This window comes from Cucurbita moschata, unplaced genomic scaffold (genome assembly GCF_002738365.1).
Source record: "Cucurbita moschata cultivar Rifu unplaced genomic scaffold, Cmos_1.0 Cmo_Scf00011, whole genome shotgun sequence".
NCBI classification, from domain to species: Eukaryota; Viridiplantae; Streptophyta; class Magnoliopsida; order Cucurbitales; family Cucurbitaceae; genus Cucurbita; species Cucurbita moschata.
This window is the reverse complement of record NW_019268527.1, coordinates 5361062-5379900: the sequence shown is the minus strand read 5'-3', so window position 1 is coordinate 5379900 and position 18839 is coordinate 5361062. Positions and strand designations below refer to the sequence as shown.

The 18839-nt window shown below is 38.5% G+C and overlaps 4 protein-coding genes across 9 annotated transcripts; 3 read left to right on the top strand and 1 right to left on the bottom strand.

Annotated features, from left to right (window-relative positions):
• Positions 1-985: 985 nt before the first annotated feature.
• Positions 986-2742, bottom strand: LOC111449504 (transcription factor SPEECHLESS-like). Its single transcript, XM_023089416.1, has 3 exons — positions 2286-2742; positions 1593-2195; positions 986-1135 (listed from the first exon to the last, which is right to left on the bottom strand). The coding sequence occupies exons 1-3, from the start codon at positions 2679-2681 to the stop codon at positions 1070-1072; spliced, it is 1065 nt and encodes a 354-aa protein (XP_022945184.1). The 5' UTR covers positions 2682-2742; the 3' UTR covers positions 986-1069.
• A 5896-nt stretch (positions 2743-8638) lies between these two features.
• On the top strand, positions 8639-11737 carry LOC111449502. Its single transcript, XM_023089414.1, has 4 exons — positions 8639-8717; positions 9160-9829; positions 10036-11056; positions 11243-11737. Exons 2-4 carry the CDS (start codon positions 9217-9219, stop codon positions 11427-11429), a joined length of 1821 nt encoding a protein of 606 aa, XP_022945182.1. The 5' UTR covers positions 8639-8717; positions 9160-9216; the 3' UTR covers positions 11430-11737.
• A 589-nt stretch (positions 11738-12326) lies between these two features.
• LOC111449506 (arabinogalactan peptide 22-like) lies at positions 12327-13632 on the top strand. The gene is made up of 3 exons (XM_023089419.1): positions 12327-12634; positions 12727-12897; positions 13347-13632. The coding sequence occupies exons 2-3, from the start codon at positions 12774-12776 to the stop codon at positions 13418-13420; spliced, it is 198 nt and encodes a 65-aa protein (XP_022945187.1). The 5' UTR covers positions 12327-12634; positions 12727-12773; the 3' UTR covers positions 13421-13632.
• Positions 13633-14606: 974 nt separating this feature from the next.
• Positions 14607-17252, top strand: LOC111449505. Of its 6 annotated transcripts, none has more exons than XR_002711643.1 (4): positions 14607-14935; positions 15041-15122; positions 15339-15616; positions 15704-16400. XR_002711643.1 is itself a non-coding variant. In XM_023089418.1 (3 exons), exons 1-3 carry the CDS (start codon positions 14669-14671, stop codon positions 17124-17126), a joined length of 504 nt encoding a protein of 167 aa, XP_022945186.1. In that variant the 5' UTR covers positions 14607-14668; the 3' UTR covers positions 17127-17252. The 6 variants fall into 6 exon arrangements, 1 of the variants encoding a protein (XP_022945186.1); XR_002711642.1 differs by having other exon boundaries at positions 15339-15620; XR_002711640.1 differs by having other exon boundaries at positions 15339-16400.
• The last annotated feature ends 1587 nt before the right edge of the window (positions 17253-18839 follow it).

The window sequence follows — 18839 nt, the reverse complement described above, 5'->3', positions numbered from 1 at the left end:
AGTCCAAGGCTAGCAAATATTGTCATTTTTTAGTTTTCCCTTTCATATCTAACCACCCAAGTCTAAGGCTAGCAAATATTGTCATTTTTTAGTTTTCCCTTTCATATTTTCCCTCAAGATTTTTAAATGCGTCTGTTTAGTTTAGTGAGATGTTTCCACACCCTTATAAAGAAAGCTTTGTTCTCCCCCCAACGGGATCTCACAATCCACCTCATTTCAAGGCCTAGCATCCTCATTGGCACTCGTTCCCCTCTCTAATCGATGTGAGATCTCACAATCCACCTGCCTTCAAGATCCAGCATCCTCACTAGCACTCGAGCTTCTCTCCAATCGATGTGGGATCCTACAATCCACCCCTTTTGGGGATCAGCGTCTTATGATCGATGTGAGATCCTACAATCTACCCCCTTCGAAGTTTAGTGTCCTCGTTAGCACATCACCAGGTGTCTAGCTCTTATGGCAGCTGTACTAGTCCAATTAATTTAACTTGAATTTGTATAAATACCAGTAGGCCAATTATGGTTGGGCCATAACAGGAAACCCGCACAAATCTTTGTAAAATTTTCTTAATGTATCATCAAAATCAGAAGGCTAGCTGATGTAGTATGATTCTGACCCCTTAATATCACTTCTTTCACTTTTAATTAATTGACACTTTCCTCCCTGGCTCAATTATAAGAATTCATTAAATTTTTTCTATAAAACATTTGGGTCGAGACAAAACACGTTATAACAAGTAGATAAGGTAGTTATATGATAGTAGATGCAAGATATACTCAAGAAGGACTTTGATTTTTAAATTTTAGGTTAGAATTAGAGATGATTTGATGAGAAAAAGAGCAACTAAAAGATAGGAATGATGAAGAGTTTATAACTTGAAAAAAGAATCTACAAAAAGAGAGTTACAGTAATTGGTTAATGGGTAGTGATGACAATCCCTCCCCCACTTCCTCTTTTATTTCTGCTCCGTACTCTTTTTTTTTTCTTCTGTAGAGAGAGAAAGTAGAGAGAGAGAGAGAGAGAGAGAGAGAGAGAGAGACTCCATGCAAGCAATTAAGTAACCCTTCAATTAGCAGAATGTTTGCTGAATTTGGTGAGCCAGTTCCTCCGCACTAAGTTGGCATTCAATTCCAATCTATAAATTAAAGAACCAAAAAGAACCCATATTACAATCATCATCATAGCTATCAAAACTAAAGATCATCATGGAAGATAGCAACAAAAATCAAGAAAAGATATCCAAATTTGGGCGTAAATTTGAGGGCTTTCTCCTCTGAAAACATGCAAAAGAGCTACCATTTCATCTCTGAAATTCGAGCCATTTTTGTCCATGCATGGAAGCCATCTGTGAGCCTAAACAAACCTTGAACATGCCAAGAAATGGAGTGCTTTGGTGCTTGTGCTAAAAGTTTTGATACACAAAAGCAAATATAACACATAAGGGAAAAAAGACTTTTACTTTTGAGATACCCAGAAGAAATTTTTTACTTTAATCAACTTAAAATCAATAAGAACAAAGAATTACTTAATGGGTTATGAAGTTAAGGATGAAAGCTTGAAACTTTATTGGTGTTGTTGTTGTTTGTGTATACCTTAATTGTGAAAGAGTTAATCATGGTTTGATCAAGTGTGGTGATCTTGACATGGAGAATTTCAAGGGAGAGGTGCTCAAGTGCAGAAATGATCTTCACAGCTTGCCCAGGAATTGGAGGAGAAACTGTCTTCAAAACCACATTTGGACCTGTGAACTTCACCTCAACTTCAGCTATGGCTGATTTTGAATTGGCCACAAGATCATTGTTGGCATTGTTAGCATTGTCAATGGAGGAATATGTGGTTGAAGATGAATTACAAGGGGATGGCTCTAATGAGTTGTTGTTGTTAGCCATATTGGTGGTGCAGCCGCTGCTTGCGGTGGCGGCGGCCACGGTGGTGGGAGGTTGTTGCAACCTTGGAGGCTTGGTGTAAGGGCTAGTGGGTTGTGGAGTTCTTGGGCTAATTGGCAAGTTAAGGCGAGGACTTAGTGGTGGTTTTCTTGGACTCATTTGTAAATTAGGCCTTGGACTTGAAACTACCCTAGGGCTCAACCCTTCACTATAAACTTTCCTTTGCCTCTTGGCCTCCAGTGATTGAAGAACTTGTTGCAACTCCTTGATGTATTCCACCACCCCTCCAATTATTGAAGCTTGATCTCCCTAAAATCCCAACGTCACAATCAACAACAATTCACAAAACCCTTATGAAAAAAAGAGTAAAAATTTGAACACATTTTTGATATTGCTTACTTTTTTGACATAGAAGCAAGGCATGAGGGTCCTCAAGATAGACAAATGCTCGTTCATTTGCTTCCTACGGTTGCGCTCCACCGTAATGTGGGAAATTCTTTGAGTTCCATCAGGGTTTGCTTCCTCCAAGGGAGAAGCCTTTGCCATTGTCGTTGTCGTTGTCGTCTTCAATCGCTTTGTTTTCGGCGAAGCCTCGAGCTCAGTCTCGGAGAAAACCAAGCTTGTGGTCTCCTCGCCGTCTTTGGTTGGTTCGATATCGTCCTCGATCATACTGAACTCGGCAACACTCTCCAAACTCTCAAAGATACTGAAGAGGTCATCTCCTTGGAGATGGGGAGTTGTATTATCGACAAATTCTTGATTTGGTTGGCAAAATTGAGCTAAACTAGCAACCATGGTGGTGTATGTTTGTGTTCCCTAGAGCCAAAGAAACACAAAGTTTGGATTTTTGTTGTTGAAAAAGTGGCGGACACAAATAGAGAAGAAAATGGAGGAAGATATATATATTGTAAAGACCAAGAAAAGATGGGTATGCCTAAGAGGAAGTTAATAAGAGGAGCGAGAGTATGAAAGGGACTAAAGTGTCACCATCAACACCATTTTCTGAGTTATTACCTCTCTTCAAATACTCACCGTTGGATGTGTGAGGATCAGACGGCCAGCAGGGACAAACCCCTTGAAATATGAAGAACAAGAAGAACATCAAAAAAGGGTTCTTATAAACACGGAATTCCAAGTGGTTTGGGTTTAGATTCTTTGACAAATTTGGTTCTTACATTATCGGTGGCTTGGCTTTCACGTCCCGTCTTCCCAAACCTTAACTCTTCTTGTACCATTGTACTACACAAGACACTCAGATTGGACACCATTTGTGGTATAATAATTTCATCATCATCAACCTAATCATTATGAGTTCATTAATAATAACATGTTAAAGGTGAGAACTCTGTGTTTTGCTTATCTTATACTTGATTATGCACAAGACCCACTTCTATTTTTTACCAATTTAAAACATGAAATATCAAAAAATTTGTTCATTAATTAGATTTTTATGGTGGCTAGGACTTGGAATCTAAATGGTATGTATATTCACTTACACTATGATCAAGAATATGATCAATTTAGGGCTTAATAAAGAGTTTGTGATCAAGAATATGCAACAAGAAAAAGCCAAAAATAATGAAAATTTTGTCCACCTCCGGTTTGAGCCCTATTATCCCAACTACCCAGTTTAAAAACGCGTTTTTTAAGGAAAGTTTTTCACATCCATTTCTAACTAATGTATATGTCACGTCTAGATTGTTTTCACTTTTCAAGATGCCTTTTTTCTCCTACTTCTTGTCTTCTTTCTGCCATATTCTGATCTTCCTTCTATATAACTAAACCTCCAATCATCCGACACGTTTAAGTAATATTATTGTCAACTTGAACTTAATTTAACTCATTATGGTATCGAAAAGGTTAAATATTCGAATCTCCATTATCACATGCTTCCGAGAGGAGGGAGAAGGATGTATGTATCAGAGAGGAGGCACGGAGATGGCGTGCCTGTGCGCACATTGAAAGAGGTTCAGGAATTGATGACACATTACAATAAAGAAGAAAGCGACTTAAGTAATATGGTATTCAATATTTGTAACAAAACTAACACAACTTGCAGGTTCTCAATTTCCCCACTCCCCTTTGTTTTTAGCATCCATCAATTTCCTCATTTACCATCCTCACCAACCCTCTTTCTCTCTCTCTCTCTCTCTTCAAATAATCCAATTTAACAACAAAAATTAAGGCAAATTTTGAGTCCTAACCCATGTGTTAATCAAAATTACAAACTTGTAAGAACGATAACGAAGAACGATCGATAATAAAACGGATGTTCGTTCATTAATATCGATACGTAGCATGCTCACAGCATCTGTATGATGGACTTTATAAAGGCATAATAAATATAGAGAAAGAGAAGCAACAAAGCTACCAATTTTGTACATATATGAACATAACAAGCTACATTAAGATTGGATGTGGAATGTGGGACAAAATTTAAAAACAACAACTTTTTTTTTTCAATAAATATAAATCCAAGTTGTAATAATTATAACATATTAAATTACATGGCCCAATGGGTCCTTCTCTTTCTCTCTCTAAAAACTTCATTCATTTCCCAATCTGAATCCCTCATTCAATACACACCCACGAAATGTATGAGCTTTACATTACTCTCCCACCATTAATTAGAACCCTTCTTCCTCTCTCCTTCCTTCTTCTTTCGCTACAAAAACCTTCGAGTTTCAAGACGATTTTATACCGTTAGAGGTAAGAGAGAATTTAAAATCAGTATTATGAACCTACAACGACTAGAAATCGAACATGTCAAACTTAAACTTATATTCAACGGTTATTTTGTAAGGTGTTTGAGTTAGTTTCGTGATTCTAGGGTTCGGAGAGAACTCGGAGAACCTCGGGAATTGTGTGTGGCCGTGATCGGACAGATGTCAGACGTGGAGCTGGGTCCTACAATGTTGATTGCATATTAGATTTGGATGTCCCATATGGGATGACTTGTCTCCATTCATGTCCTTTAACCGTTGGAAGGCTGCAGTACTTCCCTCCTCCCTTATTCAATTCGACATCTATATATCATTCACTTACAAACCCTCCCTTTTGATATCATTTCAAAGAAGACAAAGAAACAAAAAACCAAACTTTTCTCTTGGTTATTGACGATTAAGAAGTTAAGCTTACAAATTTGCAAGACAAGAACATGATGATGGTAAAAAAACATAGGTAAAAATGAAAAATAAACAAAAGGGTAAGAATGTTGGTGTATGAGTGAAAGTGTTCAAGTGGAGTAGCTGAGTGAAAAGGTTGTAGGACCATAACTTTTATTTGTAAAGCTTTAGAGGGTGGACAAAATGCAGGATCTTTCTAGCCCTTTCTTGCCCTCTCACAATTTCGCTAAAGACCCTACTAGACATTACTATTTTTATCTTTAGACGATGCGACCTTTATCAGTCAGATTGTGACGTTTTTATTGAATAATCGAGTTTTTAAGTAAGTTAAAAAAGAGATCGAGAAAAGGGAGTTGTCATGCATTATGATGAGCAGTGGTTGTGTGTTCTTTAAAAAAGACAAACATGAATCTAACACAATACAATGTCCTTTCCTTTAATTTTGGTACGATTTTTGAAAGTAAAAGACAAAATTTTTGAATTGAGGGCTTAGTTTTTGTTCATTTAGTAGGCAATGACCCGTCAGGTTTTGGGTAGTTGGGAGAGTTTATGCCTGTTTTAGCCCCACCCACCTTCACCCATTTCACCAAAACGAATGTCTTCTTCTTATTTGTGCCCCCTCTTCCTCCAAATATCTATTGTTCTTCCACCAAAATGTCCATTTTCATCACTTTTTTTCATTTATTTTTCTTTATCTCTCTTTGTTTGGGTGAATCTTGGCTTTATTGTCATTTGTTTCCCAAAAAAGACACGGTTTTGGTCCCCTAAAACATTTAGACATTTGATTCATTCTTTGGAACATGTTTTTTTCTCTATTTTGTCGAGGAACTTTTTGAAGCACTCTCTATCTTTAGGATTTTCTGTAATAAAAATTTGACACTTTTCAAACTTGGTGATGAAACATCAACAAATTAGTTCATGATCCGATTACATCATTAGATCTCTGATCGTATCATGTTAATTGTTCCTCTTTTGTTCATTTTATCGGTATGCTCTCAAATACACATAATGTGATATATTTACTAGAACTAAGGGGTCGAAGATTTAGGCACAAAACAAGAAAGAGATGAAGTTGTCTAGCTACAACACGAATTGGAAATTGTTTTTGATGAGTGTGTACGTGAAAGATTATATCAAGACTATTACGCGTTGGAAGAACACTTTAAATTTTTTTAAAAAAACATAAAAATAAATACTTTGATCAGATTCTGTATGCAGTTTCAGACATTTCAGCATTTAAAATTTGAAGTATTCTAGACTTTGCACATCGGGATCGTGGGTCCTGCGAGAACGATCATTCATATTTAATACTCAAATTTAAAAATAATAATAAAAAAATTATTTTGTTCTGCCATTGGAACTTGGAGAAATTTAGGGTTTGGATAAACAGTGTTGATTGCAGTGTCCAGTGAGTGTTATTGGAGAGTGCTTAAAGGCCTCTATTCAATCTCATGTCTTAACTGCTTTTGTGTACGCCTTTTTTGTCTCTATTGTTGACATCAAACAGTGCCACCACCTGTTTCAATGGGACAAATTTTTGAAACCAAACATTATTGTTCATCTTTTTCTTAAACTTCACATCATACAAAACCTTTATCTTGTCTCTCTACATAACTGAATCTCTGTTCCTAGCTGCTTTTAACTTCACAAGGGAAGTGACAAGAACCCTTTAATCTAAGAAACAATATCAACCTCACATTTGTAAAATAGAGATTATAAATTGGTAGGGTGAAGCGATTTGTTTGTACGAGACAGGGATTGCTCGTTTAAGCGGAAAATGATAAATGGGGCCGGGGAATTATCTGTAATTCACACTTGGGCTAAAACAACTTATTTTCTGGTTATAAAGATGTATTCGTTACTCAATGGGTATACAATTGGATGTAAAGTGAACAAAAGAAAGGGTTAAAAATGCATTAGAGAAAATGTGGAAAGAAGGTTTGAAAAAGTTGGTTAGTAGCCATTAGAGGTCTGTTTTTGAGTCTGGTCTTTATGGTTCAGTAATGGCTCTGAGCACAGCAATTGGAATGTGAATATAGTGTTCAGAATAGCTTTCAAGTTGTGCAGCCATAGAGTCATTAAACAACGGCATTTATACCTTTAAGCCTTTTGTTTCTCCAAACCTTGTCATCTTCAATCCATATATAGCAACCATTTTCAAACAAGAAAAAAAGAAAAGCTTGACAAGGCCTATGAATGAAGAGATGATAACAACATTGAAACAGCAAGTAGTGATCCAGTTATAAGACCTTCTCGCCCTTCCATTCTCTGCTTAACAGTCTCAGCAGCCAGTTTTATGGCATGTTATAATAAGGTTTTGGTGGTTAATGTCGAACGATTTGCTTTTAATGGAGGCTAGACTTCTTCTTTGGAGACCTCGGACAAAATACACCTTTTTGTTTGATACTTGAGTCATCTTTAACTACACGTTCGAGACTCACAACTTCTTTGTTCGACTCTAGATATTCCACGAATTCAATCATCTCTAGATCTTGTGAGTGAGTACTGAACCATTGTTTAGAATTGGATCCCATTCTTTGGATGATAGAAGGCCTTTCACCAGCGAAAAACTTAGGAGGTGGAAGAGTGCCTGATAGAGTAAGCCGAGCATCACAACCTTGCCGGACAGATAAGGGGCTACCTTTGCCCATTCGGTCACGTGAGGGGCGACACAAATAAGTATCATGATATGATTGAGGAGGATGGTGCATCATCTAACATACCCTGACGAGTGTGCATTTAAGCCAGCTGATATATAAACAAGATTACAGGAAACGATGACAACACGAGTGTCGAAGACAAGCTCGAAAATGGTCGGGTAAGGCTTTGGACCACAACCACAACCTCTGAAGTCAGGGTTTCGATACGAGTTTCAGCATACGACTCTGGAATTAAGTTTGTCTCTATGAAAAATGAAGGCTCACTAAATTTCAATCGATGACGACACGAGTGTCGAAGACAAGCTTGAAGAGGGGTGGTAGAGCCCAAGACCACAATCATAACCTCAAAAGTCGGGATTCTTATATGATTTTCAGCATGTGGCTCTAGAGTTAAGTCTGTAAATATGAAAGATGAAAGTTTGCCAAATTTCAATCGGACACAAGATTGACGAACCCGTATGACCGCTTGCCAATTATATCTACCCTAAAAAAAAATCAATGAAAAGAAACAAGAAGTTTTCTAAACGTATTTTTCGACCTTTCTTGTTTATACGGAGATACTGAAACTTTGTTAAATTTAAGAGTATTTTTAAAATAAGATATTAACTATTTCGAAATTTTTGAGGGTCCAAGAAGCAATTTCCTTTGGATAAATATAAAATTTAGGAATATTTTTATTAATTTAATTTTTATATAAATGGAATATAATAAAGGTGTAGATTTTAAAACCTTTATTCAAATAATGTTTAAATGATATTTATTATTCAGATATGCATGAATTAGTAGAAAGTGTGAAGATTGGATTTAAATATTGTTTAATATAATAAATAAATAGCTATATTTAAATTAGGAAGGGCAAAATGGGAAATCCAGAAATTATGAGAGAGTAAAAAAACTCCCCAAGCTTCGTTTACATATAAATAGACCTATATTTTTTTAACATTTTAATAAAGGGAAGGGTATAATTGTCAAAATACAGAAATAAAAGGGGTTTCGCGGGGAAACGGACAATTCACCTTCCTTCTTTGCGAAGCATGGCGACACCGGTAAGTTCCTGATCGCTCTTCAACTCTTCCAAGTGCATTCAGATAATTTCTGTAACCCTAAATACCCATTTCCAATTTGACCGGCTCCATTTGATTTTTAAGTTTACGCTTCTTTGTCTTTAGCATTTCGTTGTTGTTTCATTTTGTTCTATCGTGTTTGGCCTAGAAAACCCGGGGGAGAAAAAGGAAACTGAGAATGAAATAAAATAATTCCTTTTTGGTACTGGGAACTTGATCGAATTTTTTCGGAGAGATTTGCCTCGTATGAATTCATTGAAACCCTGAAACTCAAAGATGTATTAATTTGGGAAATGGGGTGGTTTGGTTGTCTGTCGCTTTTGTTTGTTGTTTTGCTGCCGAGGAAACAGAGAAATTGCTGACAAAAGATAATTTTGACTTCTAAGCTGGTTTTGATCCTTCTTTTTAAATATATTGAACTCAGGTATGCAATTGAAACGTGGTGGCGTTATTTGTTTCAGAGTTGATTTGTTTGGTGCTTATGTTGGATTTGAAGATGGATGTGGAGGAAGTTAGACATAAACTAAGCGATGTATGTAAGTGTAATGAATTGAAATTGAGGTGTGAAAGAGCTGAAAAGAAATGTGAAGAGTTAGAATTGACGATTCAGACAAAGAAGATTGAGTGTGAATTACTTCAAGGCCAATTGAAGAATTTGGAGTCAGAAAAGTCAGCAATTGAAGAAGAGCTAGCTGTTCGGATGGAGAAGGGTCGTGAACCGGGGCAGCAGGTTAGTTGTGCTGGAGATGGAAAGCCAATTTGTTTTGAGGATGGAAACAAAGGAGCTATGAATTTAATTGGTAAGACTGATGAGGAAAATGAGGTTGTTCAGCTTCTAATTGAGAATAATGTTTTGGCTGTTGAGAAGAAGAAGGCTGAAAGTGAAGCTGAGATGTGGAAAGATAAGTTCAAAAAATTGGAGACTAAGATCTCGAAGTTGGATGAAAGTTTTGTTCTCGAAGATGACGGGCCAGTGCTTTCTGGGAGGCTTGAAGGGGAAACTGGATCACCCTTGAGTCCCGAAGCTCATGTTTTGGATTGCGTGGCCTCTAACCGTCATTCCCTCTGTAAAGATATTAGAGACTTGCAAGCAGGTATTCCTTATCTTGTCTTTTTTCCTTTTTCGCACTCAATACCATATAAGACGACCACTCAACACTTCAATGATATGTAGGATTGGATCATAGTATACAATATCTTAGATGAGTAGCCATGAACACTTTGACCTAATTAATTCAGGTTGACTGTTTTCTAACCATTTCTTTTCCTTCTGTGTTTGGTGGATATGCTCTAATGATAGGAACACCTCCAAATGGTTCACCACACCATCATACTGTTTCCCTTGAGAGAGGGAAGAAATTCCGTTGTATAGAATTTTATTTCAAGCATGGAAATCAAGTTAGAAAACAGTTGAATTTTGAAGAAGAGAGCCCCATAAAAAAGATGGCACCATTAACTCCAGCTGTTTCCAGACCTTTACATGGTATCATTAACATTGACGATAGTGATGATCCGACTATTGCCAAATCGCCCTCTATCTGTGTTTCAGCAGCTCAAGATTTAAGTGGATGTGGATGTACTAGTTCTGAGGAGAAAATAAGCAATGAAAACAAATTGAGTGGTACCAAAAATGTGGAAATTATGGAAGCTTTTAGTGGTGATTTCATCTTTAATTCTACACCCAAAAGGAAACGGGCTTCTAATATTATAACGAGCGACACTGAAACTGATGATGATGATAATGTTCCAATCTGCAAATTGAAGAGAATGCCAATTCAGAAAACAAACCATACACAAGTAAGCTTAGAATTGAATGATGGCCCTGCTGCTACTACTTCTGCATGTGACAAAGTTGTGGATAGTGCAACCCCTGCAAGGCGGCGTTTAGTATCATTAAGACATTGCTACGAGAAAGAAAGTGGAAAGAAATACCCTTCAAGCCAGATCATTAATATCGATAATGGAATGAAGGATGCTGAAGATGAACTGGAAGATACTGTTTCAGAGCAAGATTCTGAGAGTGAAAGCTTGGATCGATTTATTGTTGACAGCTCCGATGCTTCAGATGTTGGAAGCGCTCAGTCAGAAGATTTATCAAATTGCAGTGAAGGGTATGAAGAGATAATATCTAAGCTAGGGAGGAGAAAAAAGGAGTTGAAATGGGAGTATGAGGCTGATATGCTCGCAGCTTTTGGTAAGGATCCTGAATTGTGTATGAAGGCTGTGTGTGCTCTTTATCGACAGCAAACTTCTGAGGAAAAAGTTAGTAAAGAATCATTATTTTCTAACAAGAGAGGATTCAGCAAGTTTGATGCTATCAAGTATGATTTCCAACCTTCTTTCCCTTTTTCTTGGATAAACGTTTTATCATATACAACCAGGGAAAACAAACACGGAAGATCTATATCTAAGAAGTTGGACATATTGTTGGCACGCGAAGAGAGCGAGTTCATACCAAAATAAGTTTTTTGATAAATTTTGCTCACTCACTTTAATGTCTGTTACAGGGGCACTAGGTTGGCTGAGTTCCTCACGGACGGCGATCCGCAAGGCAATCTCAACAAATCTGTTAGAGAGTTGGAGGAGTATGACCCAAATGCCATTAACCTCTGCAGAAAGTTAGCAACGCATTACTCCAAGCAGTTGTTCGAGATATATGGAAATAAAGAAGATCCTTTCTTTCTACCAGCATGACATGATCTCATTGATTCCACCGGCTAAACAAATGCATATGTAAGATTCAAAACCCTCTGCTTGAAGCAGCTCCAAAAAATGGTTATTTAGTTGGAAAATAGCGTAGATTATGATTATGTTGGATACTTGTTAAGAGGAAAGCTATATTGATAGACCACCACCTGTGAATCTCATCTTAAGTTTTGTGTATATAGGATGATTATATATTTCTATCGACTATCTTGGACAGGTCTACGTTGTAATTCTGTACCCTTTATGGCAATATGTTACAAAGAAAATTGAGGCCTGTTTTGGAGCATCGTAAATAAGTTATTTGATTACAATTCTCAAAAATAATTTTGTAAAAGAAAATATTTTACAGTTTTTTGTATGAGCCCTTGATTCTCCTATTCCAATACAAATATTTTGGTTCATTTCTCAAAAGTATTAGTTGCACCATCTACTTAGGATGCTAAAAGTCTTATAAATTGTTCTCAAGTTCATGAGTGAATAGGGAAAAGAATCTCTGTTGAAGAACAATGATTGTGGTTGGTAGTTCTTATGAAGATACCCATGTGATGACAGAATGGTTTCGAACAATCACAACTCTAATGAACTGGCAACAAGAATTTATTCTCAAGAAGAAAAGCTCCACGGACTGTTATGTAGGACTCTAAGGTGTAAGTGAAATTGCTTGATTTCTTAACTGGATGTTTGACTCTTGCTTCACTAAGCTCGAGTTAGGAAGTTCGGTTTTGTTCTAACTCGTATTTGAATTATGCTAATGAATAGATCACACAAACATAGAATTGTGTAATCTACATTTGGTTTGTAGATTTATGATTGTACTCGAAACATTCTCTTGTCGGTTTTGAACCTTAAGAGTTTTGAATTATAGGAGACAAATGGAAGAAAGCATGGACCATGTTTAAATGTAATACAATCATACACAGCCACAAGATTGCTGTAAAGGGCGTTGGCAGAGAAAAGAAGCCAAAAATAGGGAAATAGAGGGAAAACGTTGCCAGCAAAGGGGTGGCTTCCCAAATAAGCAGATAAGGAATTAGGCAAGAACCAGTTTACATTCTGTCTTTTTGTAAAGTAAATTAAGGATCCAGCAAAGCAGCATAAAAAAGAAGGAATCTTTAGAGAGAGAGAGAAAGAGAATGAAGACTCACATGGGTTGGCGTGGATTCCCAAGACTTTAGCGGTTGAAACCCAAACAGTACTAAACCCAAATCCCTCCATAGCCATCCTCATTCACAGCTCTCAATTTTCTTCTTCTTCTTCTTCTTCTTGTTCTTCTTGTTTTTCTGTCTTTTATTGAGGAAGAAAGGGCATTTTGGATTGAACAGAGAGACAGAGATGGCTGTTTTGAGGGCTTGTTTTGGAATCTATGCTGTGATTATTGCTATCTTTTATGTTGTCATGTTGCCTGTATCTCGAGCTGAGCATGCCTCTTCTCCAGCTCCGGCTCCCACTAGCGATGGTTAGTTCCCTTTATCCTTGTTAGTTTTTTCTGTTTGTTTCTTGAGAAACTTGCTGGGAAAATGACTGGATATCAAAAAATGGCTTTAGAATCAACTCTTCTCTTCTCTTCTCTTCAAAATCCATGTTCTAACCAGTACCAATTCAATTGGATCTCCTTGAATTGGAAATGGGTTTTGGGGAATGTGTCTCCTTGTTTGAATTGAAACAAAATCCACTCTTTTCTCCCACAAAAACCTGCCTTTTGTAGACATTTTCTGTTTGATTCTTGAAAATTTTACAGGGGAGAGATGACTGGAAATCCGAGAATGGTTTTGAAACCAACTCTCATCTTCAAAAACAGCTAAATCTGCTTAAATTGAAAATGGGTTTCTGGTATTTGAAGAGAAGAGTTATTGCGTTCTGAAAATGAATCTCCCTAAATTGAGAAAGGATTTGATTATGTTGCAGGCACCGCAATAGACCAAGGCATAGCATACATTCTAATGCTGCTGGCTTTAGCGCTCACTTATATCATCCATTGATGCAACCTCCAAAAGCACCAAAAACAGAAGAAGCTCCAATTATGTGTATGAGATGAAGGGAGGAGGGCGTGGTGTTTCAAATGCCTTTTACCTTTTTTTTTTTTCTTCTTTTTTTTGAAAGATTGGCAGAGATTTCATTTGTAGAAAGTCAGTTGTATTATTATATATTTATCATTCTTTTTCTTGAGTGATCATTATATTCATTTGGGTATATCATAACTCTCCAAAATCAGCCACTCTCTTTGAATAATTCAAGGAAGAAAATTGAAAAACCAGATAGAAACCATTCATATCCTAATTGAAACGATGAAGAAGCAAAAAGGAATCAAGAAATACTAAACAAGAAGTTGCATAGGAAGCAAGGCCTTTTAGAAGACACATGAATGAGAACCCGATTCACGGCTAGAGTGATCGATAACAATTGAAGATCAATACGAACCCGATGATGCTTAATTTTTTAAAATTCGTGTCTTAGAAGCTCGTCTAAAAGCATAGACAACATGTGAAAATGTATGCAAATAAAATGTTATTTTTTAGGAATCGACCAATAATCTAACTCTAAAACATTACATTGGTGAAAAGAAGTTGCATAAGAGATGCTACCACAGAGACGGCGCATCAGCATCAATACGTTTAATAACTGGGAACTTGCAAACAAAAAAACGAGACAGAGAGAGAACTTGAGAATCATGACACACAGTTTCAAAGAAGCAGCAGCTGAGAGGACAAATTTATGGATTTTCATGTGAAGAAACAAACTTCCAATTAAAGGAATAAACACAAACCCACTTCTATTGTCTTTTAGTTGTCCCTATCTCTTAAATTTAGGCATGAGCCCTCTTCATAGCCAACCAGATAAGAGGTCTAAAGCAACAAAATAAAATAGCATTAATACAGGTAGGATGTGTGTCATTTTCTTAGGCATTTGTTGTCTGACATGTCGTTGGATTGGAACCAAGTTTAAGGAAAGCAGAATGTTCACCAACATTTGCTGACCAGAAACACTATACTTGAAATATGTTTAGATGTTCCAACACAGTACGATGATGATCAATGGTGGCTCAAAAATATGTTGCCTCTATTGGAGTTTCAGCTGCTCTTGTTCTTTGTGGCGACTTTTCATTTTTTCGGTCGTTCAAGGAGATTCAAGCAAAGTCAGGACTTCTGAAGCTTGGAGGTCAATTTTTGTAATACCCGAATTTTTAGATGAATAAATAAATAAAATAAAAATAACAACATAGGGGCAAAATGGTCATTTTGCCCCTACTCTTATCCAAGGGGTCTAGTTGTTTGGGCTCCAAGAAGAAAGAGAGAGAAAAGAAAAGAAAAAGAGTGAGAATGGAGAAAGGAGAAGAAGTTAGGGTTTGGGAGAGAGGAAGAACAGAGATGACAAATAGCCATTGGAGATCGAATCCAAGGCAAGAAACTTCGAAGCAATACTTCTCCCAGTGCTGGAAAAGGAGTTCGGGTGGTGGAATCCACTCATTCCGGCAAGAAAATCCGAGAACGGACAAAGTAAGGTTCCGAACTTCTTATTTCGATCTTATCTAGATGTGAGGAGTTTCATGAGCGTTAGATCTGGATTTTTTGAGGTATGTGACTAAAATAAGATTCTCACAGGTTCTTGAAGTTCTTGGACGAGAATCGGACGAAAATCAGAGTTTAGTCTTGACTTCTGGTGAAGCGATCGAAAATAGAAAATGTGAGTTTTTCTGTATATTTGGACGGCCTTAACTCATCCTGTGTTCAAGAAAAAAAAATAAAGGAAAAATATATTATAGAAGTAGAATATGAGATCTACAATTTGCGTGTAGGAACTTTGTTGATATGGATTACGGATTGAAAGATAAGAAAATCGGAATAAAATAGATCGAAGACGCCAAAAACTCACGTTTCTGGAAAATTTGGAAAAACGCAGGAGGAGAGAGAGGAGGCCTTGCCGCCACGCGTCTGCCGGCGTATGGAGGAGTGCGGTGGGACCGACGAGTGACACGTGGTGACCGCGGGTTGGGGAGGCGTGCCCCACTGGCTATTCGACACGCGTCAGGGCGCGGATTCGGGTCAACCCGAGTCCGATCCGGCGCTCCGCACGCGACCCAGGAACACCGAACCGAACCGGCCGCTGGCCCTCGACTGCGCGGGAAGCCGTGCGTGGACACGCGCGCGTAAAACACCCTCTAGAGCGCGTGTAGGCGCGTGGGTGATCTTTTTCCCTCCGTTCGACCTCCGTTTGCTTGTTTTTCGCCTCGATTTCAACTCTGATCCTATTTTTATGTGAATTAGGACCTATCAAGAAAATTCCAGAATTTTTGGAACCTTTTCCGGCAAATAATTCAAGCTTGGGAAGGCACGCGTCGACCAAATAAGTAGCCATTTGGATTTCCACGAGCAGTACTTGTAGGAACCGCTAGGAACAAGCTTGCATGCTACCACCTATGAAATTAGCTAGCCCGACTTAGCGTGTTATTATAGAAATTGCGAATATAAGATGATTATGGAAAGCTAGGTACAAAATGTGTATTAAATCTGTTTTGGTTGAGACTCTGATAATGTATGTATGCATGAGGAGGTTGGGAAACCTGTGAAATCTGCGCTCCGGGTAAAGATGGATGTTATCTTCCCGTTGAGCATGTTTGATAATTTTGCATGAACTACTGCATGTAAACTCTTTTGTATGATTATTGCTTGTATTATCTTTCTGTATGAATAGGAAGAAATTATGAGCTTAGATTTAGGATGCTTATGGCTAAATGAGCTAGACGAGACCCTAGATTGGGGGACCTCTAGAATACCGTGCAATTAGACCCGCGAAATGATTACCGGTGGAACCAGAACCCAGAATTCCAAACCCGATAGGTTTGTGACACCAGGCACGAGAATCCTAGAGAAACACGAATCTAAGTCTAAGGCACCAAGTTCCACCCTGGAAAGAATAATAGGTCACCACGGTAACTGTAGGTAGCCCGCTAGAGTTGAGCAGTGAAGATAGTGTCATCAGAACCTCCACTTCCCTCTCTCCTCCGATACCATACCGTCGAGACAGAGCTCCGGTACGGTGATCGTTGAGCTTTGCAGATCCGGATAGGGAAGTGTGACAGGTGCCCAGACCTAGTGGTGATAGCTAAGGGGTCTTCTGAACAAGACTCCTGGGTCGTAGAAACCCGTCCCTGAGCGGGGGGACGTGGAGCTATTTAGGATGACTCAGTAACTGACCGGCACATAGGGGGTCGCACCCCGTTTTGTGGATGTATGGTCCCGTGTGAGGGTCGTCAGTTAACGTCCACGGATGATGTTCAGAGAGAGAGTCACGTATTCAGATCTAGCCATACGATCCCCTCATCGCCTCACCTCAGGACACTGATCATTTCATTGCATAAGATGGGCAAGCCTTTTATGATACAGAAAAGAGAGTTGCAGCTTAGATCACTCTCCTTAGAAACCCAAGAATGACCGTGGTTACCTACCAAGATAAGGATGCGAAAAGAGCCTACAAGTAGGCTGCTTACTGAGTATATTTTTATACTCACCCCTTTCTCTCTTTTTTTCTTCAGGTACCAGTCGATTCGGGAAGGTGTTCGAGAGCTGTGCGGTCACAGAGGGGTGTCGTTCCGGAGCGTCAGTCCATGGTCGATCTTTTAGAGTCCTTTGTCCGTTTTCATACTTAGAGTCTTTTGTATTTTTCTTCATAATTGTATTTTCCATCTGAAATATTTGATTTTAATTTTGTATTCCATTTTTACCTTTGCAATTTCCTTTGTAATATTTTCGAAACAAATCTTCTTTCTCTTTTGTTTTAATTGAATGGTATTTTTATCCTTTTACTTTGCTTTTCCTTTCTTTTATTTTCTTTTTGCTTGTTTTCGATTTCGTCCTTTTAGTCATGAGTTCGATTCTTCGAAGCCTCGAAAATCGGGTCGTGACAATTTTGGAGCCTAGAAAAGTAAATTTTTGAAGCTCGAGATTGTGAGGAGCGGGATATTGCCATGATGGACCTTATTTGTCTTTTTAAAATGGATTGATGCTCCAGAACGATCCCTTCTATGACCGCACAGTTCTAGAACGCTCCTCCACCTTGACCAACAACCTGCGAACACCTAAAAAGAGAGAGGGAAGGGGTGCATATATAAATATACTCAGTAATCAACCTACTTATAAGCTCTTATCACATCCTTAACCTAGTAGGTATCCATGAGATTTACTCTAGGCTTTAGGAAGTTCGGACTAATCTCTACTACTACCGGAATATCTAGGGTGCAGTGCTTTAACTACTCACAGACCCACTCTGAGTATGGAGGGTGTAGTTCACCATTTCTGGCGTCGTAGGTCTTCTGGGCGACAAATCTCATTTTTGTGGTGAACTATTTTTCCGTTCTTAGACTTAGGCTCTCTAGTGGAGACAACATGGTGTGTACTAGCCCGCTCTCATTATCCATGGGAGGTTAGCCGGCGAACCTTACCCACAGGACCATCTAGTCATCCAAGGTTGGGGGAGCAACACTTGTGTGCTTGCCAACTACTAAGACTATCCTCATAATTCTACATCCCCTCTCAGAATGGATATGTTGTGCAGGATAATCCAACTAAACTAGCGGTCACACAATCTTAACCGGTCTATGCTTGGCTTGACGGTACTGGTACCGGAGTGGAAATGGAAGTGGAAGCTCTGTTGACATCATACCATCTGCTAACGGCCTGGAGGCTACCTTTGGAGGCTACCTTTGTTTTGCTGAGTTGCTACAATCTTTCTGCTCTTTGTTCTGGGCAGTTTACTTTGCTTACATAGTGAATGATCGACGACTTGAATTAAGGTGAGACCTCATAAAATTCTAATGAGATAATATGGTGATTTCTAGTCTGAACAGCATCCAAGGGAGGTTGGTTGGCCCATCCCTCAGGACCAAAGAGTCACCTACGCTTGGGGGATGCGATCCTCGTGTCCTGGCTAGCTACTAGGCTATCCGACTTGGTCTCACGCTCCCCTCTCAGAAACGGGTTTACAGCACAATGACCCTGTTTAAGAGATCACTGGTCATTCCACGAAACTGAAGCTCACACTACCTTAGACGATCTATAACAGCCTAAGCCCACCGCTAACAGATATTGTTTATTTTGGTCCGTTACGTTTCATCGTCAATCTCACAATTTTAAAACACGTCTGCTAGGAAGAGATTTTCACGCCCTTATAAGGAATGTTTCATTCTCCTCTCTAACCGATGTGGGATCTCACACGATCTGTGCCTAGTGTCATGGTCATGCTCGTTCAAGGCATGTTGCCCATGGCTACATGCCCATGACAAGCCAAACCCTTCATGTATTTCCATGTTGTAGTATTTTACTTTTGTATTTCTATGGAGTATAACGTTTCAGAAAAATCATGTCTAGGTCTGCCAGACATGAAATGCCTCACAATGTACTATAG

What these genes read in the sequence shown, in the direction of transcription:
- LOC111449505 (XM_023089418.1), top strand. Translation starts at nt 14,669, where the DNA reads ATGGTCATTTTGCCCCTACTCTTATCCAAGGGGTCTAGTTGTTTGGGC. An exon ending in AAAATCCGAGAACGGACAAA is followed by an intron (nt 14,936 to 15,040) that starts GTAAGGTTCCGA and finishes AGATTCTCACAG; the next exon opens with GTTCTTGAAGTTCTTGGACG. An exon ending in AGCGATCGAAAATAGAAAAT is followed by an intron (nt 15,123 to 16,971) that starts GTGAGTTTTTCT and finishes TTTTTTCTTCAG; the next exon opens with GTACCAGTCGATTCGGGAAG.
- LOC111449506 (XM_023089419.1), top strand. Translation starts at nt 12,774, where the DNA reads ATGGCTGTTTTGAGGGCTTGTTTTGGAATCTATGCTGTGATTATTGCT. An exon ending in TCCGGCTCCCACTAGCGATG is followed by an intron (nt 12,898 to 13,346) that starts GTTAGTTCCCTT and finishes ATTATGTTGCAG; the next exon opens with GCACCGCAATAGACCAAGGC.
- LOC111449502 (XM_023089414.1), top strand. Translation starts at nt 9,217, where the DNA reads ATGTTGGATTTGAAGATGGATGTGGAGGAAGTTAGACATAAACTAAGC. An exon ending in TATTAGAGACTTGCAAGCAG is followed by an intron (nt 9,830 to 10,035) that starts GTATTCCTTATC and finishes CTCTAATGATAG; the next exon opens with GAACACCTCCAAATGGTTCA. An exon ending in AGCAAGTTTGATGCTATCAA is followed by an intron (nt 11,057 to 11,242) that starts GTATGATTTCCA and finishes TGTCTGTTACAG; the next exon opens with GGGCACTAGGTTGGCTGAGT.
- LOC111449504 (XM_023089416.1), bottom strand. Translation starts at nt 2,681, where the DNA reads ATGGTTGCTAGTTTAGCTCAATTTTGCCAACCAAATCAAGAATTTGTC. An exon ending in CTTGCTTCTATGTCAAAAAA is followed by an intron (nt 2,196 to 2,285) that starts GTAAGCAATATC and finishes TTGGGATTTTAG; the next exon opens with GGAGATCAAGCTTCAATAAT. An exon ending in TTAACTCTTTCACAATTAAG is followed by an intron (nt 1,136 to 1,592) that starts GTATACACAAAC and finishes TTTAATTTATAG; the next exon opens with ATTGGAATTGAATGCCAACT.